General features: G+C 36.3%; 1 protein-coding gene across 1 annotated transcript; it reads left to right on the top strand.

The window, feature by feature from the left end:
* Positions 1 to 3,771: 3,771 nt before the first annotated feature.
* On the top strand, positions 3,772 to 22,170 carry LOC114360244 (uncharacterized). The gene is made up of 3 exons (XM_028314862.1): positions 3,772 to 4,293; positions 4,364 to 4,453; positions 22,141 to 22,170. Exons 1-3 carry the CDS (start codon positions 3,772 to 3,774, stop codon positions 22,168 to 22,170), a joined length of 642 nt encoding a protein of 213 aa, XP_028170663.1.
* Positions 22,171 to 22,720: the final 550 nt, after the last annotated feature.

Below are 22,720 nucleotides of genomic sequence, written 5' to 3'. Positions count from 1 at the left end.
ATCGAAATGATTTCAGTGATATAATAAATTAGAAATGATGCCACCATAGATGTAATGTACATACATAGTAAAAAGTAAAACTTACTCTTATAACTAAGCTTTGATGTTGGATAAGATTATTACTTCTTTAACCTTTTATATAGGTACACTAAGACTGGGTTGCACTATCTTACTTTTACTTTAACAAACATTAAAAATCTGCCAAGCTCCATACAAAAATCACTGGTTATAGTTATAGTTACGGCTAAAGTTAGGTGGTGGAACTCAACCTAAATAATATTACCAAGAAAAGTAACAGATATCATATTCAGAAAAAATAAAATTATTTCCTAGCCCCTATGAGAATAATAATAGGGTAAACCGTATAGGTTACATTATAGTTAGTGTGTACAAAAAATAATGTGAACTAATAACGTTTCTACCTAAAGCAACGAAACAGGTAATTATTTTTCATTGTTTGAAAATTTCAGAATAATACCAACAACAATCCTCTACGTTCTAAGAATTATCAGAAACAAATAATTGCTTACAGAGTGATTTAATTAACGTTTGTTTTTGTTAAATATTTTGTGGAAAATAAAACAGTTATATAGAACTGTAGCTGAAATGTCTGTTAACTGGGCTGACTACAAAGTAAGTAAAAGATACAGCCATTTAAACTATTTCCTATCCTTTCAGTACTTAACCAAAAATCCCTCAGGATATTTTATCATGACAGTTCGTCCACTAAAGCGCTTTAATGTTACCCTACATTTATATTAAAATGTATTCAGTATCCTTTATAATATCGCCGAGGACTTCTCTAACACAGAATGGCTTTCTTCTGTCCATTACCTAGTCCCATACTTCGAAACATTCCGATATAATAGAGCTGTCAGTTTTATAATTTTTCGATAAAATTGTATCGAGTTTATCGAGTACCTTTGATTTGAAGTTAATTACCTATTTTTTGTTCATAATAATTATGTACTAGCTTTTGCCCGCAGCTTCACCCGCGTGAAATTTAGTGTCACATATCGGTATAAATTATAGCCTATATGTTAATCTGGGTTACAAACAATAATACTGTAAAGTTTCAACAATATCCGTTTAGTAGTTTTTGCGTGAAAGAGTAACAAACATCCAGACATCCAAACTTTCGTATTTATAATATTAGTGGGATTTAGATAAGTACCTACTCAACATGCCAAAGACGACCCACCGAAGCTCGTCGGTTTCTAAGTGAAATAAAAGTCTGTCAACACCTTCAATCTGGAGAGCGCCCTAGAATACTACGTGCCGCCTTCAGCTCAATATTAACGACAGCACATCAAGTTAAATTATAGGACGTCTTGTGTTTGTGAAAAGTGTGCTATTTAGTTACAAAACAAAAGTTGATAGTAATCACTTTTTTTGCTAGGCTTATTTATATGCAAGACAATTAGATGTTATGCTATTTGACGAATACGACACGACTCTATTGAGTTATTGAATTTCAATTATGTTCTTTGTTTGTTAAATCTATCGACATAGGCCTCGGTGCATCCCTATAATATGTTATGTTTAAAAGACGAATCTCCCAAGTTTAATGTATAAATTGTGTTTACACTTTCCCCTAAAATAGAAGTTGAAGTATTTAACTTTTCCGCTTTTTTCTCAAAGGGATGGAAGTAACTTTTTTATACTAAAACTTAGTCACTAATTAATAACTCGTAACAAAAGTTTTTCTATAGCAGAAGACGCTTTATGATTATGATTTTATTCTTTTATTTGAACACAATTTATGTACCTATATATATGTACCCTTTTCAGCATTGTGTAGAATATGATTTTATACGGCCTATCTTAAAACTAAAGAACAACAAAGTACCTTACCATTAATTTTGAAGCGTCAGCCAACTTCATAACAGTGTAAATTACAAACAATAATTAAGTACCGAGAAAGCGGAAGATATTGATAAAAATAAAATCTTTAACAGGAAAACCATTCCTTCCGTTCCATTAGAAAAACATAATTTCAAAGCACAATTGAAATCAGTCACATAGGTAGAAAGGTCGGAAGGTCGTTAGAAAATGGAGTTGATCTCAAATCTCTAAATAGCCTTCGTTTTGTATGTCTAAAGACCTTTTCCAGGCTATTCATGTCATCCACGCCTATCCATCATCCAGTTTCGACATAATACCAGCCAAGGTTAATTCTCATACATGTCGGCCTTATAAATCTTCGCCTAGCGGAATAAACCATCAATCAAACGTAGCAAGCCTTATTTATTATATAAATTGGATGCAATACGATACGGAACAGTCGTTTATCATGAGTGAATAGCTATTATGTTCACCACTATTTTAAAGGAAACTTTTATAGGGGAAACTGTATTGTTTGTTCAAACTGTTATATTTTTTGAAAGGCGGAATATGTTGCAGTTTGTAAGGAATGGGATGATTTAATGCTTTTGTGTAGAACGACCGCATTTCTAGGTACATATGTTGATCAGTGTGTACAATATTTATGATCGTATTTTATCTAGGGAGCATCTAACCCTGTATGAAGTTTATGCTGTTCTTCGTTTTGTTCTGGATCGACGATCTGGTGAGGATTGCGGGAGGTGCCTGAATGCGAGCGGCGCAGGACCGGTAATTGTGAAAATCCTTGTGACCATATTTTGTCCAGCAGTGGACGTCATTTGACTCAAACTAACGAACGATGTTGTTTTTTTAATCCACTACACCTTCACACTGTGACGTTTTGTGTGGTGGTAATAAAATGATTTTGAAATATTTTATAATCTGATTTGCTTTAGGCTCTATATGGACTGACTCATAGATTTTTTTTGGCCCTCACTGGGGAAGCTTACGTTCAACAGTGCACTACCATGATTGATACAATTATGAATGGACGCAACAAATAAATTTTGATGACAATTTAATTGGATCAAGAAAGATAAAAGTGTTTTCTTTTGTATTGAATGATAAACAATCGCCGAATCTACTCGTACTACAAACATTCATTCATTGCCGACGTAATTTCTTATTATACTTCGTATCTCTCCCGAAGATGATTATGTTTTACATGCAGCAGTACCTGGGATGATGCCGTCCTTATCACACTTTTAGATAATATTTATTTAAAAATATAAGTTTTAAATATAATAAAGTACGTGTTTTGACTCCTCAGCACCGTAGTACATTCCGCGGTCCGCCATATTTCTTGTCATTACTTGTGTTGGTGTTCGTCCGACTCACACGTACTTTTTCAATAAAAATAACTTAGCGTAAAAATGGGTAAAAGGAAACGATCAAGTANGTATAATTAGATATCAAACATCACAGGTAAGTTCGTTTGATTCTTAATTAATAATTCAGCGCACTAATGATGATCACCATAATTTTTAAAGCTTATGAAACGTTACTAGCAATTCAGAAATTAAAGATTGTTATCAGTATTTATCGTTCAATATAGTTTAAGGGACTCTAGTTAGTGACTAGTCGATGATGGGAGTTCAAACGAACATGAAGAATAAAATGTCTGGTAACATCAAAGTGATATCAAAAACTGTGCCCATCCAAGTGGTGCCTGCCAAGAATGATTTAGACCCAGTGGCAAGAGGGAGAAAGATCATACTTCAACTACGTCACATCATACATTTCGAATCAAGTATTGGAATCAACCGACTGTATTTGCTGTACCATCGTAGATTAGTGCTCTGGCTGAATCACTTATTTAGCGTTTTTTTGATGTCCATTACCGTTTATTGCGTACTCCGAAACCGCTCTGAGAGGACCGCTTCTTACATGGTCATAGTTGATACCACTTGCGTCGAATACCTCTGTCTTGTGGTCATATCTATGTTGGCTAAAAAGAGTTCTTTCAGAAACTTTTTCGAAGATTTGGCGCACTTCGACAGCTTACTGAATTTGAATGGAGACTTGAATATCACCAGTCCTTCTGGCAGAGGTTGGGCGTGGATTGTGGCCAGTGTTTTGTACAGCATATGCGAATTTTTCTCGCTGTCCACGTATATGACTCAAAAGATAGATTACTCGTTTATGCTGACGTATATCACGTTGGTGGCTCATGATTGTGAGCAGATTTTGTTTTGTTCGGTGCTCAGGATGATTTTAATCCGGGTTCGGATATTGAAGGCGCACGTTTTGAAGACATTAGTGCCTAAAAACAGCAGAGAAGCGAAGAAAAAACTACTAGAGGTCGAAGCGTTGTCGTATAGGGCACAACTCGATATAGGGACCTTGCATCGAAACTACGAGTTGCTGCACAAATGCGCCGAACAACTTAACTCGATAATGAGTTTGCCGGTAAAATTATTTCTCAATTTCAAACTTCGGAGTTGAAGAGCTAATTAAAAATAATGAGATTTGTTTTCAGATGATGCTAATGCTGTTTTGCTCGGGACTGTCGACGACGATGCTGTTGAGGCAATTATTTAAAGCGTTGCAAAGTACGTTTGAAAGTGAGGTGAGTTGTTTTGACACAAAGTAGGTACCTAGTAGTACGTAGAGTGTTTGGTGAGTCGTTTACTTATTTTTTTACTCATCACGCAGTGACATAAACTGCTTAGCTTACCAGACTTAAAAACTATTGCTTGTATGGAGACTGAGAAATTCACACTAGATACATAAAATCATGGTCCTTTAGTGGTCCTATGGACTGGGTTTAAAAATGTAGTTTACCAATACCGACCAGTATGCCTAGGATGTGCGCCGTGTTAGGCGCCATTTTCCCTATTTTTCGCGATAAGCCCATACATTTGTCTTCTAAAATCATCAATAACATTTTATTATACCTACTTTATTTTAATGAATATTGTTCAGATGGGCAGTGGCTTAATCGCATACGTGTTAAGCCGTTGCCTGCGGTACACGTTACTGGTGGTGATGCCGTGCCTCATCTCAAGCATGACCACAACCCAAGTGGCTTGTATCCGAACCACCCTACACGACGCTATGAACCAGTTTGACATTGGTACGTAAAACAATTATTCTATTATTACTATTCTATTTTCTACTACGGAATCAATTAATCAGCCTTAGACAGCAGGAAACTATTAAAGTCATTATTACTATAAACATACTCGTACTTTCTCGGCGGTCTATCAGTGAAATTACCTACAGTACGTACACCCACACCCGCCCCGAAAAGTACCCGACCTAGCTTTATGAAAAATAAGCAATTTTCAAACATTTAAAAAAAAATAGTTTAGTCTTTATTTTATAAAGCTAGATCAAGTAGGTACAGTCGCGGAATGAAAAGGTTCGTCACCTTAGTGTCGGTTTTCGCTTGCACTAGGTACTGTAAGAGTCAAACCTGCCAACATAACAGTGCAAGAAACAGTGCAGCAATTTAAATAAATATGACGTTTGCTAACGAATAAGGTTTTGCTTGTTTATTTTTCTATCCCATCAGTGCAATGCAATGATGACATTGACCAATTGACAATAGTTTTTTTATTTAATAGAAATAATAATGGCAGGTTGAACCAACAAGAAGGTTTTAGTTTATCAATCATAATAATCTTCTTGACAAGTTGAATCGTCAAACAACTTTGACATCAACATCTGAATAATTTTGAACTTTACTGACGAACAGTTAAAGATTATTTTCTCTAACTCAAGATTATTCTGTAACATAGTTTCAAAAGGTAATATGTGCTCGCGATTCGTTGAAGGAATCAATTTGAAAACTGACGAACCTTTTCATTCCGTGACTGTACTTTAGAAGAATATTGAAGATTTTCTAACCGACCCTTTTCTTTGCGGTCCAGTGTAGTTGATTATGACAAAAAGACACTCGAACGTTTTGCAAAATAGAACTCCAGTCACAGCCTCATGAGCCATAAAATATACCTCCACGTTAACCTTCACCGCCATTAAACTGGCTAATCTAAAATAAATGGTCCAAGTTCGTGCCCGAAGCACTAAAAAAATCAATAGAAAATTTCTGACCCTAAAAGGTTACATGGGTGGAAAAGATAACTTTCATTTTACGGACTTTTCATGGACTTTAGCTGTTCAATGATGCAAAAGGTATCTCTAGGTACCCCAGTAACTTTCAACTGATCTATTCGTAATTATATTCAGTTTTTAGGGTTTCGTACCTGAGAGGAAAAAACCCTTATCCTCGATCCTTGGTCAGCCTGTCCGACTGACTGACAGAAACCTTTTACAATTCTACGTAACTTCAAAGTTGTGTTGGCGCGTGTAAGAATGATGTGGTTCCTAAAACATACACATAGATACATACACTCGAAAACATATCTCTCCTTTTGGCGCAGTCGGGTAAATGACCAAAAACGACAATAGTAACTACAAATCTTTCAAGTCATTTCAAACTTACGCGTTTTTAAATCCAATAAGTTATTTTGATAGAGAAATGACAGAACAGCCACAGCGTGGGAAAAGTATGATTGTAGAAAATAAGATTCAGAACCGTGAGTAAACTCGACTCGCACTTGGCCTTTGTTGTATCAAACCTAATATTAAAATTACAAAAAGTTTTCTTATCGTGTCTCGTTCTAGAAAAATTGAATAAAAAGCCATTATCATTTCATATTTTATGACTCATACTTTTTAATCTAAAAAAATAATTTAAGTTTAAGTTTAGACGAGACGGCATCGCGGCATAACAGAGACGTCTATTATATTTTACATTTTTAATAATTATAAATAGAATCTATTTTACAACAAAAAAATAACTTACTAACATTATTTTAATTCTCTCAAAAATTGTGAATTTACCTACTTTAAGCGGCCCCGAGACGATCAATCGTGATTGTCAAAGATTCAAAGATTCAAAGATTATTTATTCACCGAGATAATGTGGTACAATAAAATATGTGGTCTTAAATTAAAAAGAGGTGCAGCTTATCTCACCAGCGTAGCTGGCATGTGAATTTGTGCATAAGAAATCATTATTATAAATTACAATTACAATTATAATTATTATATAGCTATGTCAATAATTCAATTAGTTATTCAATAATATTAATTATAATAATCTTACTTCAATAAATTAAATTAGATGTCAAATTGTTTATTGTAATTTACATGTCAAATAATCCTTAACTGAATAAAAACATTTTTCACATAACAAATTATACAGTTTCTTATTAAACAGATCAATGTCAATGTATTTACGTTCCAATTGATGGAAACGATTGTCAATGGATCAGCTAAACGATCAATAATAGCTTCAATGACACCTGTCAATTGGGTTTCAATTAAAATTATCATCAATTTGCTTCAATCACGTAAATTCAATTGATAATAATCGCATCAATGCCTTATGTAAACGATCAATGTCAATGTCAAACACGTAAAATTGACAATCGCGATTGATCGTCTCGGGGCCGCTTTACAACCTATGTTTTTATTTTGATCTTGTTAATTAGCATTCTTTTGTAAAAAATAAAGTTTAAAAAAATTGGATCTCCATTACAAACTTTTTTGTCTCTTTTTTTTTTCAGATAAGGCAGATCGCAGACGAGTGAAAGCATTTTTCCAGCTGACAAAAGAAAATGAATTTGCCTACGCCTTATGGGGACTCATAAGACTTAACATGTCGCTACCATTGAGCTATTTGAGTCTGTGTACAACGTACCTTGTTATTATTATACAGTTTTCAAAGTTTATTGATTAGTTATCTGGATATTATGTGTTCAAAATTGAGATTATAAGCAATCACGATGAAAAAAGTGTTATACCTAGTTTGTTTGAAAAAGATGTGCATAATTAATAATTATTTTTAAGCGAAGTCAGAGTTAGGTAAATACATATATGCCTATTTGGGTACTATATGCGTTAACGTACCTTTTTTTAGGTCAGAAGGCCAAAAAATACAGCTTATAGCAATCTAAACCTTATTCCAAACGTCATTAGACCTTGTTGACGGCCATGGACGACCAAATAGGTCTACAAATTGCATGAAACACGCTCTTCTTGATTAACTTTCGACCCCACTTGGGTCCTAATAAAAGGAAATGGTTTTATCAATAGAATTTCGGACGTCGTAAAAAAAGTATTTTTTATGAATTGCCCGTCATCTACTGCAGAATTCATTTCAACAAACAACCCTAGTAATTACTACTTAGATGCTATTTTCGAAAATACATACTTTGAAATAGCAACTTAAATCAGCAAAAAAAGCAACAAAATAAATCAGCACTAACATTTTTTTCTCTTTCATTAATGCAGTAAGTAGTTAATTATATTAAAGAATATTATACATATAAGTATGGGAATTTTTCTTTATACGTACCTATTAATTTGTAGGTAATAAGTACGTTTTAGACTTTATTACCAGCATACTTCGAATTTTCTGTCAACCACAGCGCATAAGCGTGGGACAAAACGTCAAGTTCATAAACAAAATGGAGTCACTTTGTGCTCAAACTGAATTAATCTCAGAGCTCTAAACAATAAAGAACATAATCGATCCAGCTCAAGATACAGTCCAACCTTTTGAAGGGAGAGAAAAATTAGTTAGATAACATTCTGTTTTATTGCCAGCCGTTCGTCGCTGGAAAAATTCTGGGTGACGTAATGGTCGGAGCAACGCTCTTTTTGTCTTGTGAGGAAAAAATTAACCGAAGGGTTTTCCGAAATAAATATCGTTTAACCTTAACTGCTAACGCCAGACCAAAAATAAACTTTGTGGGCAAAATAAACCCCGCCTGAAATAACTCCGGCTTACGGTCAGCACACAACGTTTATTTAGTTTCGTTTAGTATAATAAACGCGGGAAGATGTTTGGATTAAACTAATCGGAGATGAAAGGCGATCTTTTAAAATGTCTTTTAATACATTTTGTGTGGGATCGTTTTTATAACCCCTTACTAATAAAAAGTTACACAATTGTTGAACACTGTTTGAAAGTGATATTTCTAAACGTCACTTTAAACTAGTGTTTAACGAGCGTGTAATTTTTATTAGTAAGGGGGATACAATATTCGATTATAATGCTTTGTTCATCTTATTTGAATGCACTCATAGTTTAATTTAGCAAAGAAAATGTTCTTTATTGTGCAAAAAAGAAGTGGAACGACCATAAATTCGAGTATGGGTCATTGAATTTTATGGCCTTTTCCTCATTAAGTTCCCAACTTAGACTAAGATGTCTAACTGCGTCCTTTTTCTTAAATGTTCATTACATAAGTTACTACTGCTCATAAAAAATTGAATAAGGTCCCGTTAAACCTCAGATCATAGAAAGAGAATAGATATGAAGTCGNTTACATGTGGTAAATGACTTCATTGTTCCTGTAGTTCTTCGTTTCACTTATGTTATTGCACGTTACGACGCATTATCCAACAATATCGGAGAACATTTCCTCAGTACGACTGAATCGCGACTAACCTGGCGTCGCGGCCGATGTTCGTTTCTGGGCATATCGCGGAGACACGCGCCACGCCCCCGTTTCACATCTATTCCCTTCTATGATCTGAGCGTTAAACTATCCACTTTTTAAATTGTAATTGTTTTAATCAGAGATGAGAACTTAATAACCTAACCGATTGTAGATAGCCTACAAAATAGAAAACGAAATGTGACTCGGTTGACCGACGATTTAGCGAAGGTCGCAGGAAGCACCTGGATTTTTGTGAAAATCCTTTGTCCGGCTCTAGGCCAGTGCCGTAACTAGCCTTTTATGCGCCCGGTGCGAACTTTCAAAACTGCGCCCTTGAAAAATGCTTGGTCTGGTCATTTCTGTGCCCCTCCAGGGTCGGCGCCCTGTGCCTGGGCACCGCTGGCACCGCCCTAGTTACGGCACTGCTCTAGGCTAAAATGATAATCCACTTTCGATGTACGAAATTGTAACAGAAACAACAAGCAATCGTATTCAAATGCTACAAATTTTACACAAACCATTCGTTTGGATCCGGATTCGGTTTTATAAATGGAAGGGATGTCTTTAATGCCCTTCCCGGATGCTACACAAAACATTTCATTTCAAATTAAGGAAATATTACTTTTTTACTGTCATATAAAACATCAAAGGAACTCTGTTCTGAAGATGAATAAGATACCTCTGTTGGTAAAAAAAACAAATTATTTCACTCTCTTAAAAAAGGGGACGGAACCTTTTTCGTCGAAAAATCTTGTCTCCAATTTACTTCCATAGTAATATTTCGATAGCCAACCCCATCGAAACCCAACAAAGAGAGATTACTTTTGTCAGGAAGCAGGATTAATTTTAGAAAAATACGGTTTAGTTTCAAAGAAAATATATTTTTATTTACTGCAACGCTGGCATGTTTAAGCAGGGGTTTTATTCCATTTTAAAACTAAGCTTAAAAGTTAAAATATGAAGCTAAAGCCTCTTTATAAACCGGATTACGTACTCACGGAGAGGATGGCGTGAGATTATACTTCAAATTCAAAATTCATTATAAATAAGAGTTGAATATTGCGTACCTAGTCTCCAGTAATATTTTTTATAGGACAAGAGGCAAACAAGCAGGTGGATCACTTAATGAGTGCAGGTTTTTTTGAGCAGGATGATGATTTTGATTTTTGTACTTGTGGTGGTTGCACTGTTGGTAGTGATTTTGTATCTAGTTAATCAAATAGTACCTACTTTTAGAAAAAATGTATACTGCAATGGCATAACTCCTCAAAGGATCGGCAGACGTTAGTACCAGTGTATGGGTTTTAGTAGAACATTGTCCAAAATAAGTTTCAACAATGTATTGGTAACGTTTTCCCGTATACGATTTTGACACCTCCTTTTCCAATATACTGGTACTCCATAAATCGTGTTTTCAATGCTTCCTTATCCGATTTGTATACCAAGGTAAAACAAATTAAGCAAATCTCTTCTAGAGTTTACCAACTGGAGCTTTACACAGAGGTTTCGCTTTAGTTATTTAGGGATCGGATTCCACCCAGTGTTTGGGTGCAGTCTGGTGTACGGACTGGGATAGCTATGTAATTGAGTTTGTTGGGGTTACAGAAAGGATAGGGCACCTTTATATTATGAGGATACATCACAAGGAATCGGGGGAGCGGCAAATGAGCGATTTTGTTTGCGAACTTTGAGACTTTTGCTACAATTGGATGTTGGATTAGAGAATGTACCTTTGAAAGCATGTTTGATGTGAGTATTAATAGATCTATCATATTGTATTTACGCCCGTATTCACAAACATTACTATGAGGTCTCACAGTGTGCGTGGACGCACAGGTTAGCATACGAACCAATCAAAGAGCTCTCTCTATTCAACGCTGTGCGTTCGATTTGCTGCTACACTTAAGCAGGCATCGTTTGTGAATACGGGCGTTAAGCGCACTATAATTATTATTATTATACTTACAATATAATTAATTATCACTTTGCAAGAATAAGAACTTAGACAGCCATATCAAGACCAACAACATAATAAGTTTGTTTGATTTAATGATTGACTTTATACAATTACATATTAAAATTAAGTATTCAGAGAAGAGTATTATTAAAACCTCCGATAAACAGCCGCAGCAGCGGCTTTACATATTCATACAATTCGCTTCGGCAAATAATATTATAATTTGAAAGGCCTCAGTCTTACATAATACTAGTATTTTCAAATAATAATGAGCCCTTGAGCTGCGAAGCTCAATCCAATTTATTTAGAAAAAAAACTAATAGGTACCTAACATAAGATTAAGCTTTAGCTTATTCCCTATAAAATTAGTAGTACAATATAAAATATACTAATATTTATACGCAAAACCATTTTTCGCTCAGTAATATTCTCTTCCAATTACAAGATAGAAAATCAAATAATCTTCTCACCTTGTAGCTTTAATTACATTAACTAGACTAGTTAATTTTCTCATCTAACCACGTTCTCAACACATTTTTCATTACCAGTTAATACTAAATCGTACCATGACCCATCCAATATCTGATCAAAGGTAAGTGCGGCCATTGAAGGAAGATGGCGTCGTTTCTTTCAACAGATGAAAGCGGGTCCAATCCACTATTCCCCGCATCGCCACTAAATCCATTATACCACAAAGGCGTAGATAAGATGTAGCTGGAGGGATCGTCATCTGCGACTAATGATAATAGCTCACATAATTTTGGACAATACCAGGGCGTGTCGAAAACACGGACCGAGAAAAGTTGGCCGTAGGAATCCGTAGTGATGCGCGATTCGAGTTACGAATTTTTCTGTTACTCGATATTTTAGGAAATAATCGAAGGATGCACGATCTTTTTTGTTATTCGATATTTTAGGAAATAATCGACTGGACGCACGTTCTTTTGCTGTGGACAATTGGTAAGCTTATGTAAATTTTCACACGTATTTGATGCTGAATCAATTAAAACGAGACTGCTAAAGTTTAGGTTGGGCAGTGTTTAAGCTCATTTTAGGTTGCCAGACTTCTTATTTTACTTGTATGTACCAAATTAAAGTACCTATCTAAAATAATAATAAGCAGATCCGAACAAACTATACTTGGACTAAGCTAATGAACATAAAATCGCAAGACTTTTCTTCATAGTAGTCAGGTATACAACATAGAATAAATACATCAAGTTAAACTTACATATTTTTATTTATTGTAGTTTCATTTCTGTTTGATCGTATAACATTCTTCATTCATTTTATCAACAATTCTCAAATATTAACAGCGTTTTTCCAGCACTAGCTATGGGAGACAAATTTCCGCAGTTTTGGGGTCACGTTTTTACGCGGACACTGCATCCGTACATTGTGGTGAGAAATTAAGAATTCCGATCCTCTATTAGCCAGATAAGCATTAAACCTTATTTTTAACTTCAAATTAAATAATAAAATTAGTAGCTTCGGTTTGGTTTCAAAGCAATCGAAAGTACTCTAACCTTCGAACGCAATCATACAAAAACTGTGACTCGCCGGTAAAATAGAAAATCTACAATGTTACAATTCCCTCATAAACAAGATAAAGTAACTTCGTAAAAGATTCAAATCAAAAAACGGCAGAGCAAAGCGATTTCGGAATTCAAAGATGAGATACAGGCCAAGAGCTTCCTCGTTGTGGATAAAAAAAACTGTCATAAATACCGAAGTTTGATAGAAGTATTATTTTTTCTAGCTGGACCCAATTTCCAATATTTATTTACAGATAGTAGGTACGTACGTACATAGTACGTAGAACTGACGGCCGATGGGGCAGCAAGGTTCTGGAGTGGAGGCCACGTACCGGAAAGCGCAGCGTAGGACGTCCACGAAGGTAGCAGGAAGGCGCTGGATGCAGGCCGCCACCAACCGGCCATTGTGGAAATCATTGGTGAAGGCCTATGTTCAGCAGTGGACGTCCTATGGCTGAAATGATGATGTACAGATAAGTAGATTTTTTCAGTTCATAATCATGGGTACAGCTCATAATCAAGGAGAACCAAAGTAACCGACATAGCTCGCAGAATTGCTAAAATCAAGTGGCAGTGGGCGGGGCACATAGCTCGTAGAGACGATGGCCGTTGGGGCAGGAAAGTTCTCGAGTGGCGACCACGGGCTGGAAAACGTAGCGTGGGCAGGCCTCCTACTAGGTGGACCGACGATCTGGTAAAGGTCGCGGGAAGAGCCTGGATGCGGGCAGCGCAGGACCGTTCATTGTGGAAAACCTTGGGGGAGGCCTTTGTCCAGCAGTGGACGTCATTTGGCTGAAACGAACGAATCATGGGTAGAACAAAAGTAACTTATGTTTACGAGTATGTAACAGGAACCGGGCCTTTGTCAATATTGTATATTGTATTCGACAGTAGTGTAGTCTGATCAAAGAGGCCATTAGCCAACAATAGCCCATTACTTGATTAGTTTATTAACTCTATTAGGGCATCTCACTGTCTGATACAGAGGATAGCATCTTCGGTCTTGGGGCGAAACGATATTATTTGTCGGTATGTAGTACCATGTATCTTAATATTTATTTACATTAACTAGCGGCCGCCCGCGACTTCGTACGCGTGGATTTCGTTTTACCCCCTTAGGGGTGGAGTTTCGTAAAATCCTTTCTTATCGGATGCGTACGTCATAACATCTACCTGCATGCCATATTTCAGCCCGATCCGTCCAGTGGTTTGGGCTGTGCGTTGATAGATCACTCTGTCAGTCAGTCAGTCAGTCAGTCACCTTTGAATTATATATTTTAGATGTCATTTAAATGCTTATTTCTATATGGTTTTGAGGTCGTCAGTCCACCTTGTGGGTGGACGTCCCGCGCTGCGTTTTCCGACGACGACCTCATAAAGGTGCAGCAAAAAGGCGCTGGATGCAGGATGCTACCAACCGGGCGATGTGGAAATCATTGGGTGAGGCCTATGTTCAGCAGTGGACGTCCAGTGGCTGAATTGATGATGGTGATATTATTATGGTTTTGAAGGAAATGACAATGTATTGATTGAGCTAGTAAGAGTATAATTAATTATAATTAAATCCAAAAGCTGTAGTTACAATATCTGTTTTTGGACACGGTGGTAAAAAGCTCAAGGATTGTCAAGGAATTTAAACCAATCCATGTATATTAAAGTGTATCACGTAAATATCTTGCAAACCCTAACTTTGAAGATATAATCGAAATTAATATTCAAACTGACTTTACATTATTTGCATCTATACCCTCATAATCCATCGTCCGCTTTCAGGGTAACCGTTTTAATCCCGAGACCCGGATAGAATTTAAAATTAGCGGATTAATAGCAATCTCTGATCGACGATGATATTTTCGCGATCGGTTCCTTATGGGTCCAAGCGACCCGGGGCTAGGGTTGTCAGGTCAAACACAAAATCCGGACTCGGTGCTTAAAGGCCTACTCATACCTAAGCGGTATTCGCTACCGTCTGCGGCAGAAACCCAGTGGGTATGCGGTAATAATACTGTTCAGACCTAAGCGGTATTTGCCGCTCTAGTAAGCTCTAACCGCGGTACTTGATACTAAATACCTGAGCGAAACCCGCGTGGTATGTACCTCTACCCACAGCGGCAGCGAATATCGCTCAGGTTTGAATAGGCCTTAACTTGGCCGGACATTTACTTAACCCTTAAAGCCTTTTTACCTTTTGTCTACATACCTTTTTTTAAGCATTCCACTGTTCGGTAAAGCCTAACAAAAGCCGGAAAGGCCGGACAAGACAATATTTGGCCGGACTAGTCCATAAAAAGCCAAACATGACCGGCTAAAGCCGGACACCTGGCAACCCTATCCGGGGCCCTATTGTGTAACTACGATCTTTCACGATGTCTTTCAGTTTGACGTTTGAAAGAGACTCTCTTTCTTGGGACGGCCTTTGATGGCGATGACGTTCAGAAGTGATTGTGATTTGTGACTAATTTTCTTCAGCTGCCATTTTTAAATAGTAGGTACTATGGGCTTGTACTTGATGATATAGATTTATAATAACATTTATTTTAAACTTGATAATCTTGATCTATGGTAAATTGAGCTTGCCCAAAAGACGTTTAAGTTAATATTTGGAAATACAGTAGCTGATAGGAATTCTCCTTGTCAGTGGGAATTATAAATTCCATTTAATAAATGACTTATAACGATTTTATTGCATTTTATTTTATTACAGTAGAGGAGACAGGTATTTAATTCTAGTTCTTAACTATAGTAGTTTTTTAGGTAACTTATGTATATTGAATTTTTTTATCTAGGCTTGTAAAGTTACACAACAAAATGTATAGAAAATAAGGTACAGACGTCAGCAGGTCAAGCTAAACATATTGGGGTCTTTTGCTCTTGTAATAGAGGCGAGATTGCAACAAAAATATACGAGTATACGCACGTATTCACAAACATTACTATGAGGTCTCACAGTGCGCGTGGACGTACACGTACAAGGTGACACACGAACCAATTATAGAGCTCTATTCTACGCTGTGCTTTCGATTTGCTGCTTCACTTAAGCAAGTATCGTTTGTTAATAAGGGCGATAGTCTGATGTGCTGTTGATAGCACTTTCCTAATTAAGTATTAAATCGCCATCAACACAAATCGCTATCACTTTAGAAGCGACTGATATTTTTGAACGTAGACAATAAGGCCGGTTCTCATAATCTACAACCGCATAATTGCCAATTAGTGCGGCTGTTCGGGGTTCGACTCCCAGCTAGCTATTCGTACGCATTCGTGCCTGTATACCTAACGTAGAGGTTAATCTTAAGTTAAGGTCGTAAGGTTGAAAACCGAACAAAATACATATCTATGTAAGAGTACATACCTACTCTTTATGAGGTTAGTATTGATATACCAATGCGCTTTGATTTCTAGCTCCACTCCAGCCCGAATGTTTCAAATATTTGCAATATTATGTAGATCAGAATACAAACAACTTTTCTTTTACTACAGATTTAAAACAATGTTGCTTTGCTTTAATCAAGCCTATACCTAGTTGTGAAAAAATACGTGGTAACGTAGAGCTACAAAACAAACTGTGAAGTTTGTTTTAACTGCTGGCATTTCTATAGGCGCCAACATGTCGTATAACGTCTTGACAGGGCCGCGCCGCCCCTGTGTGCGATGTGTGCGGCGCACACAGGCGCCAAGACAATAGGGGCGCCGCGCCGCTACTGCCACCTATTTTTTTTTAAATGGAGTACATATCGATAAGTAAGTAGGTACAGTATGCGCAAGCGCAACAAAACAAATATTACGCTTATTAAACAAGTCTCTCAATATTTATATGTTTATTATGATTCACGTTTATGGTTTCATTTTACGCTTAGGGTTTTAGTTTAGTTTACACTAGCGGCCGCCCGCGACTTTGTACGCGTGGATCCCGTTTTACCCCCTTCATATATTTTACGCGGTTTAGATTTTTTCATACATATGTTTTTTCCCGCTAACTCCCGTTTCCGTGGGAATTCCTAAGTATACTATAACCTGCCCAGGAGTATGAAGAATAATTGTACCAAATTTCGTTAAAATCCGTCGAGTAGTTTTTGTTTCTATAACGAACATACAGACAGACAGACAAAAATTTTACTGATTGCATTTTTGGCATCAGTATCGATCACTAATCACCCCCTGGTAGTTATTTTGAAAATATATTTCATGTACAGAATTGACCTCTCTACAGATTTATTATAAGTATAGATTACTTACGAGCTCAACGTTAAAACGGCGCCGGTAGTTCTTTTGAACCATAAAGTACTAGTTACATATTTTGAACCGTAGAGGCGCCGAGTTTTTTTATGACTATGAGTGAGTTTATGAACGCAACCCGATGCGATGCGTGCGAGTTGCGACACAAACGGGATTTGGTCCCGGGGATTCCCCGCCACGGGGATTTTAACGAACGAGATAGCCAAGCCAAAACCACAGTATACAGGGTGTTTGGCGGAAGGTTAGACAAACTTCGTGGGTATATAGGTAAGGTCATTATAAGAATACAAGTTCGCCCATTTTACCCAGTGAACTACTAAGTAAGTAAGTAACTACTGAAGTAAGTAAATAGTTATGTTCGCAAAAATAAATTAACGAAAAAGAGCGATTTGCATAACTTTGCTTTGGAACGGCAAATTTATTTTAAACAAAAATAAACTTGCCGTTACTATGGAACAATAATACAAAAGTTATCCATACAAAGCTTCTTCCAACATCGTTATATTTTCCGCTATACTCATTTTCATTACTTTTTTTGTTTTATTTCAAAATCAATTTAAAAATAATAACCACTTATGAAGAAAAAACAGTAAAAAAATTCTAAATTTACTTTGCATGGATAACTTTTGTATTACTGTTCCATTTTCTTCTCTAAACTTTGAATTTTTCACGAATTTCAACATCTAATTAGGCTCCATGTGACATAATATCATTGGAAAGAAGAGAAGCTAGAGATGTTTTTAAGATCATTGGCAATTCACTGTCATCTTTAATTTTTTTTAAATAGAATTCCAAGTAGTTTTTTTTATCATGGTTCGTACTTTTGTTAAACTTTGGTGGCTCGTAACTAGCTATCCAATCATTATCTGGATCTGATATTTATTTTACTTGACTTAAGACATATTCGATATTAATTTGAAATAATAAAAGCGATTGAAAACACGCGAGAAAAAAAAAGCAGTTTTTAGGTCAAATTTCAGAAAAAATTAAATTAAAACAAAAATATAAATTTAAAAAAATAGCCCACTTAGGGTAAAATGGGCGAACTTGTATTCTTAAAATGACCTTACCTATACACCCACGAAGTATGTCTAATCTTCCGCCAAACACCCTGTATTATAATTTAAGTATGATTAAAATATTCTTGTTAGCACCAGTTGCAAGTGCATTTCAGTAGCACTAATATAAAAAAAAAGTTTGACTCTTGCTGTTTTTACATAGCATAGGTAGGTACGTAATAGTCATATTAGTATTATTATGATTAGAAACAAGTAAGCTTCTTTGTTATTAATATTTAAATATACAATTCTTTGTATTAGGCATGTAAAAATTTAGTTCGAGTTTTCTTTTTCGTAGTAATTGGCAAGCAGAACGAACGGGATTTACCTATTTAGTATCCTAATTCCTAAGTGGTTTTCAGTTTTAATACACTTATGATAATATTATCTAAGTACCTACTGTAAAACTGAAGAACATTTATTTTAGTCAAAATTAACAATTAAAATATTCGTTAAAAATAATTTAAATTCGTTTTTTTATGACGATTCATTAGAAAAGAGGCGCTTCATAGGTTCCGCACACAGGCGCTGCCGGCGGTCGGCGCGGCCCTGCGTCTTGTTCCAAAATAATCCAAACTTATTGCCTCAAGGATATGGTTCCGAATCAATTGAGAAAAAATTTTTTAAGGTAGGTTCAACTCTCTCGTAGTAGGACTGCTGACTTTCTGTATCTTTAGTACACCTAGCAGATCAACCTACCACAAAAAACTCTGAACTCATTTTGAACCTTATACAAGCGACTTAAAGTCCAAAATCCTAAACAAAAACGTCATACCAATAACCATCTAGAAACTAAACTATGACAGCTCCCGCGTCGCTGTGATTGATACGTGTTATCGGTTTACCCTATTATCTGGTCGACTGGGCATTCCTATGGATTTACGACAAAAATAAGTCTGAGACTTTGGCTTCATGAGAAACCTTTTGTAAATATTCTCTTAGAGATATCGAGTCTTTTAATCTAGTTACCTATTTGGACAGCGATTTGGGACATATTATTTTTTATTTGTAAATATTTAGTCTATGTAGGTTCATTATTTGTATTATTCTTAATTAATCAGTTACCTATTAAAAGCAAATAATTGTATTTTATGCATCAGCATAGATTGCCATTAAAAATATTATGTGCACAAACATACGAGTAACTTAAACAAATAAAACATTTTAATGCTAATATTAAATAATGATAAACATTGAAAATGATTTGCATGCTATTTTTAAAAGGCTAAACATGAGCACATTGTAAAAACCAACATCCTTATACCATGTTTGAAGCAAATAAAGACATTCTTATTCTTATTATCTCTTGTTGGGTGTAAATGTAGAAATTCTAATAATATTAACTACTTAGTTTATGTCAGCGCCAAAAAGATCGTGGTACGAAAAGTGGCCAATAAGTTGACAACACAACCTTATTCCAATAGCCACAAAGACGTGTTGCGAAATTTTTGTTGCGAGTTATTGGCTACTTTGGGTACTTATCACACCACAACTAAGTATTTTACGCTAACTGTACTCCTAGTTGGTACAGTGTAGACGGTCCTTAACACTGCCATCATGATGTTCCGATCATTACCTATCCATTATCAGAGACTAGTTGCGGCGCCATTTTCCGGTCGACTGGCGTCCAGTGTGCCTACCATGAGTTTACGTTAGGTGAGCTCGCTAGCGAATACGTCAAAAAATTCTATGAAGATTTTATTTCTTGAAAGTAGTCACTAGGGGCGCTGCACAATATGTCATACATTTAAATGTCATTTTTTTACGCAGTCGCTAGCGAGCACACCTAACGTAAACTCATGGTAGGCACACCGGTCGAGTGGGATCGCTCTTAACACTATATAAACAAAGCCTAATCTAGATTGACTAGACTGATCCAATAAAGTATTAGTTAAGTAAATACACGAGGCATTGCTGAACTAGTAAAATAAATGAACGTAAGGGTGTCGAAATTCTTTCTGAACTACAAGTATTTATTTAGTTGAACAGTGCGCTTACCATGAGTTTACGTTAGGTGAGCTCGCTAGCGACTGCGTAAAAAAATGACATTAATTGTATGATATATTGTGCAGCGCCCCTAGTGGCTACTTTCAAGAAACAAAATCTTCATAGAGTTTTTTGACGTACTCGCTAGCGAGCACACCTAACGTAAACTCATGGTAGGTACACTGAAAACGCAGCGTGAGACGTCCACGTCCACCCACAAGCTGGATCGACTTCATAAAGGTGGCAAGAAGGCGCTGGATGCAGGCCTCTACCAACTGGGTGATGTGGAAATCATTGGGGGAGGCCTATGTTCAGCAGTGGACGTCCTGTGGCTGAAATAATTATGATAGTTAGTTACTTTTGCAGGGCAATCGAATACCGCACTTAGCCTCATGATTGGGCTATTGTGCGCGATTTGTGGTTTATTTTCCTACTCCAACCACCACATGATGATGATGAACTGGTTTTTCATGGACCCTAATATACATCAGTGTATAGACGGACCTTAACACCACCGCATGACGACGATCCGATCCTTAACAATGATTATCTAAACAATTCCAAATCTAGATTGACTAAACTGAACCATTAAAGTATTGCTGACTGTATTCGTAAAAGAAATTATTTTATGTAGGCAAGGATGGCATTTAAAACTTTTTTTTTCTACTTAATGAGGAAGCTCTTGGCCTGTATCTCACCTGATGGTAAGTGATGATCAGGCCGAAGGTGGAAGCGAGCTTCACCCGGAATCCTCAACTACTTATACGTAAAGGTTATGCGTAGGTCTCACTTACTTGAGAAATCATATTTATTTTCTTAAATAAATTCCAATACGACTTTCAGAACGAGTAAATTCATAACTCAACTCAAAACTACTTACTTTATCGGGCGGAGAATTATTGGAAGCTAGAATTATTGCCAGCTAAATTTTGCTCGCGGCTTTGTCCACGTAAGTGGAGGGTTTTTCATTATCATCATCATCATCAGGAGGATATTTACTCAGACACAAAAACACAGAACCAAACATACGAAATCCCAGAAAAACTTCTATCCCTTTGTTACACCCATCTTAGTCCATTTATTTCTACTTTACTTTTTTTTATATTTTTAACTCCTTTGGTTTAGATGAACGCGTGAAAACGTTTAACAGACACGTTTACAAATGTCTGGAATATCACATTTATTTTAAACGAAATACATCATCTTGCGGCATCGTCAAACCCACATTAAGCATTTCGCATCTCATCTCACTCGGCGTCGCATGCTTAAACTAAATTAAGTGTAAGAACATGTTTAAAACGGCCTCAGCGCAGGTAACCTAAATTCAATAATGCTCCACGTCTACCTCCCATGCTACGTGGGTTCACATAACAAGGGTACGCTCTTTGCATATTTCATATCAGGGTCAGTACTTTTTTAATCCGCGAGGTAAGTTTGCGCCTACTATGGGTTAGTATATTATGGTTTTATGGTCAATAACGCAAAGTAGAGTAGTTGAATTGAATGAAATGTATAATGGATCGAGGCACAGCTTGATACAACTTATTTTTGGCATTTATTAAGACTTTATCAGAATCATCACCGGGTCATTTAGTCTCTACTAATGAGATAGACCCTCTCTAATTAACCAGACGCAAATAGAGAAATTGGCCTACACTCCCCACGTTGACCAGATAGTTTATGAAGGCTTAAAATTCACAATATATAAAACGACAAAACTCTACATTCAAATTCAATCAGGATTGATTGATATCAGATTCATTGTTGTTGAGACAGAGTTTGAATCGAGTTTTGAGCGTCGTTTTAAGGTACGTGCTTATAATTAATTATCTTTCGAGTAAAAACAGTAGGGCCCAGATTTCATGGCAACGTGACCTTGAAATAGTTCTGGACTATTTACAACTCTCTTTAGTCGGCCTTTCATGCATACGGTCTATTTCACCTATTTATAATGAAAGAAAACTTATTTGGTTTTGCATAAAACGACGTTGTTAGATTAAAATGAACGTCATTTGCTTTTGTTTCAGGTGTTAGGAGACCTGTGTTCGGAAGTTTAAATAATAATATGGCAATGCATGTAACTGCATTAGTTACATTCTATATCTTAATACAGTCTTCGCACATCTTTTAGCAACTTGTTTGCATATACGGTTTCAATGCTGCATAAATTCTATTCTTACTTTGAAAGTGTGCAAGAATCGAGCACATAGCACCGTGTTTTGTATAAGAAATTGCATATAAATTCAGAATTTGCAGCTGAAATGCTGCCGCATAAAGAAATTTGCCTATAAAAGGAACAATTTCTGAAAGCCTGCCCATTTACGCTAGACGCCTGCAGCATGGTAGAATTAGAGAGAGTATGCCCAGCCCATACCCAGCTGTGTCAGAACATTAGTGACGTGAATATTGGCGACTGGGGGAGAAAAACTGGCAACCTCTAAAATTCTAGTTTTTAAGAATTTGTTTCAAATGTTTCAAGAGTAGGTAACAATTGTCTTTATCCTTGACAAATTAAACACTTAAACTTTGTTCGTGAATCAGCCATTTTTTATCGCGGTCAGTCAGATGCAGTGGAGGATACATATTATTGTAATGGAATTGAATTTC

Source organism: Ostrinia furnacalis, unplaced genomic scaffold (assembly GCF_004193835.3).
Source record: "Ostrinia furnacalis isolate ACB-3 unplaced genomic scaffold, ASM419383v2 OfSCF4915, whole genome shotgun sequence".
Classification (NCBI taxonomy): domain Eukaryota; kingdom Metazoa; phylum Arthropoda; class Insecta; order Lepidoptera; family Crambidae; genus Ostrinia; species Ostrinia furnacalis.
This window is presented reverse-complemented; position numbering and strand designations above follow the sequence as displayed.

Excerpts from the sequence above, each read along its gene's own strand:
- LOC114360244 (XM_028314862.1), top strand. The coding sequence starts at position 3,772 with ATGGTCATAGTTGATACCACTTGCGTCGAATACCTCTGTCTTGTGGTC. Across the intron at positions 4,294-4,363 it reads ACTCGATAATGAGTTTGCCG|ATGATGCTAATGCTGTTTTG; the intron begins GTAAAATTATTT and ends ATTTGTTTTCAG. Across the intron at positions 4,454-22,140 it reads AAAGTACGTTTGAAAGTGAG|GTGTTAGGAGACCTGTGTTC; the intron begins GTGAGTTGTTTT and ends CTTTTGTTTCAG.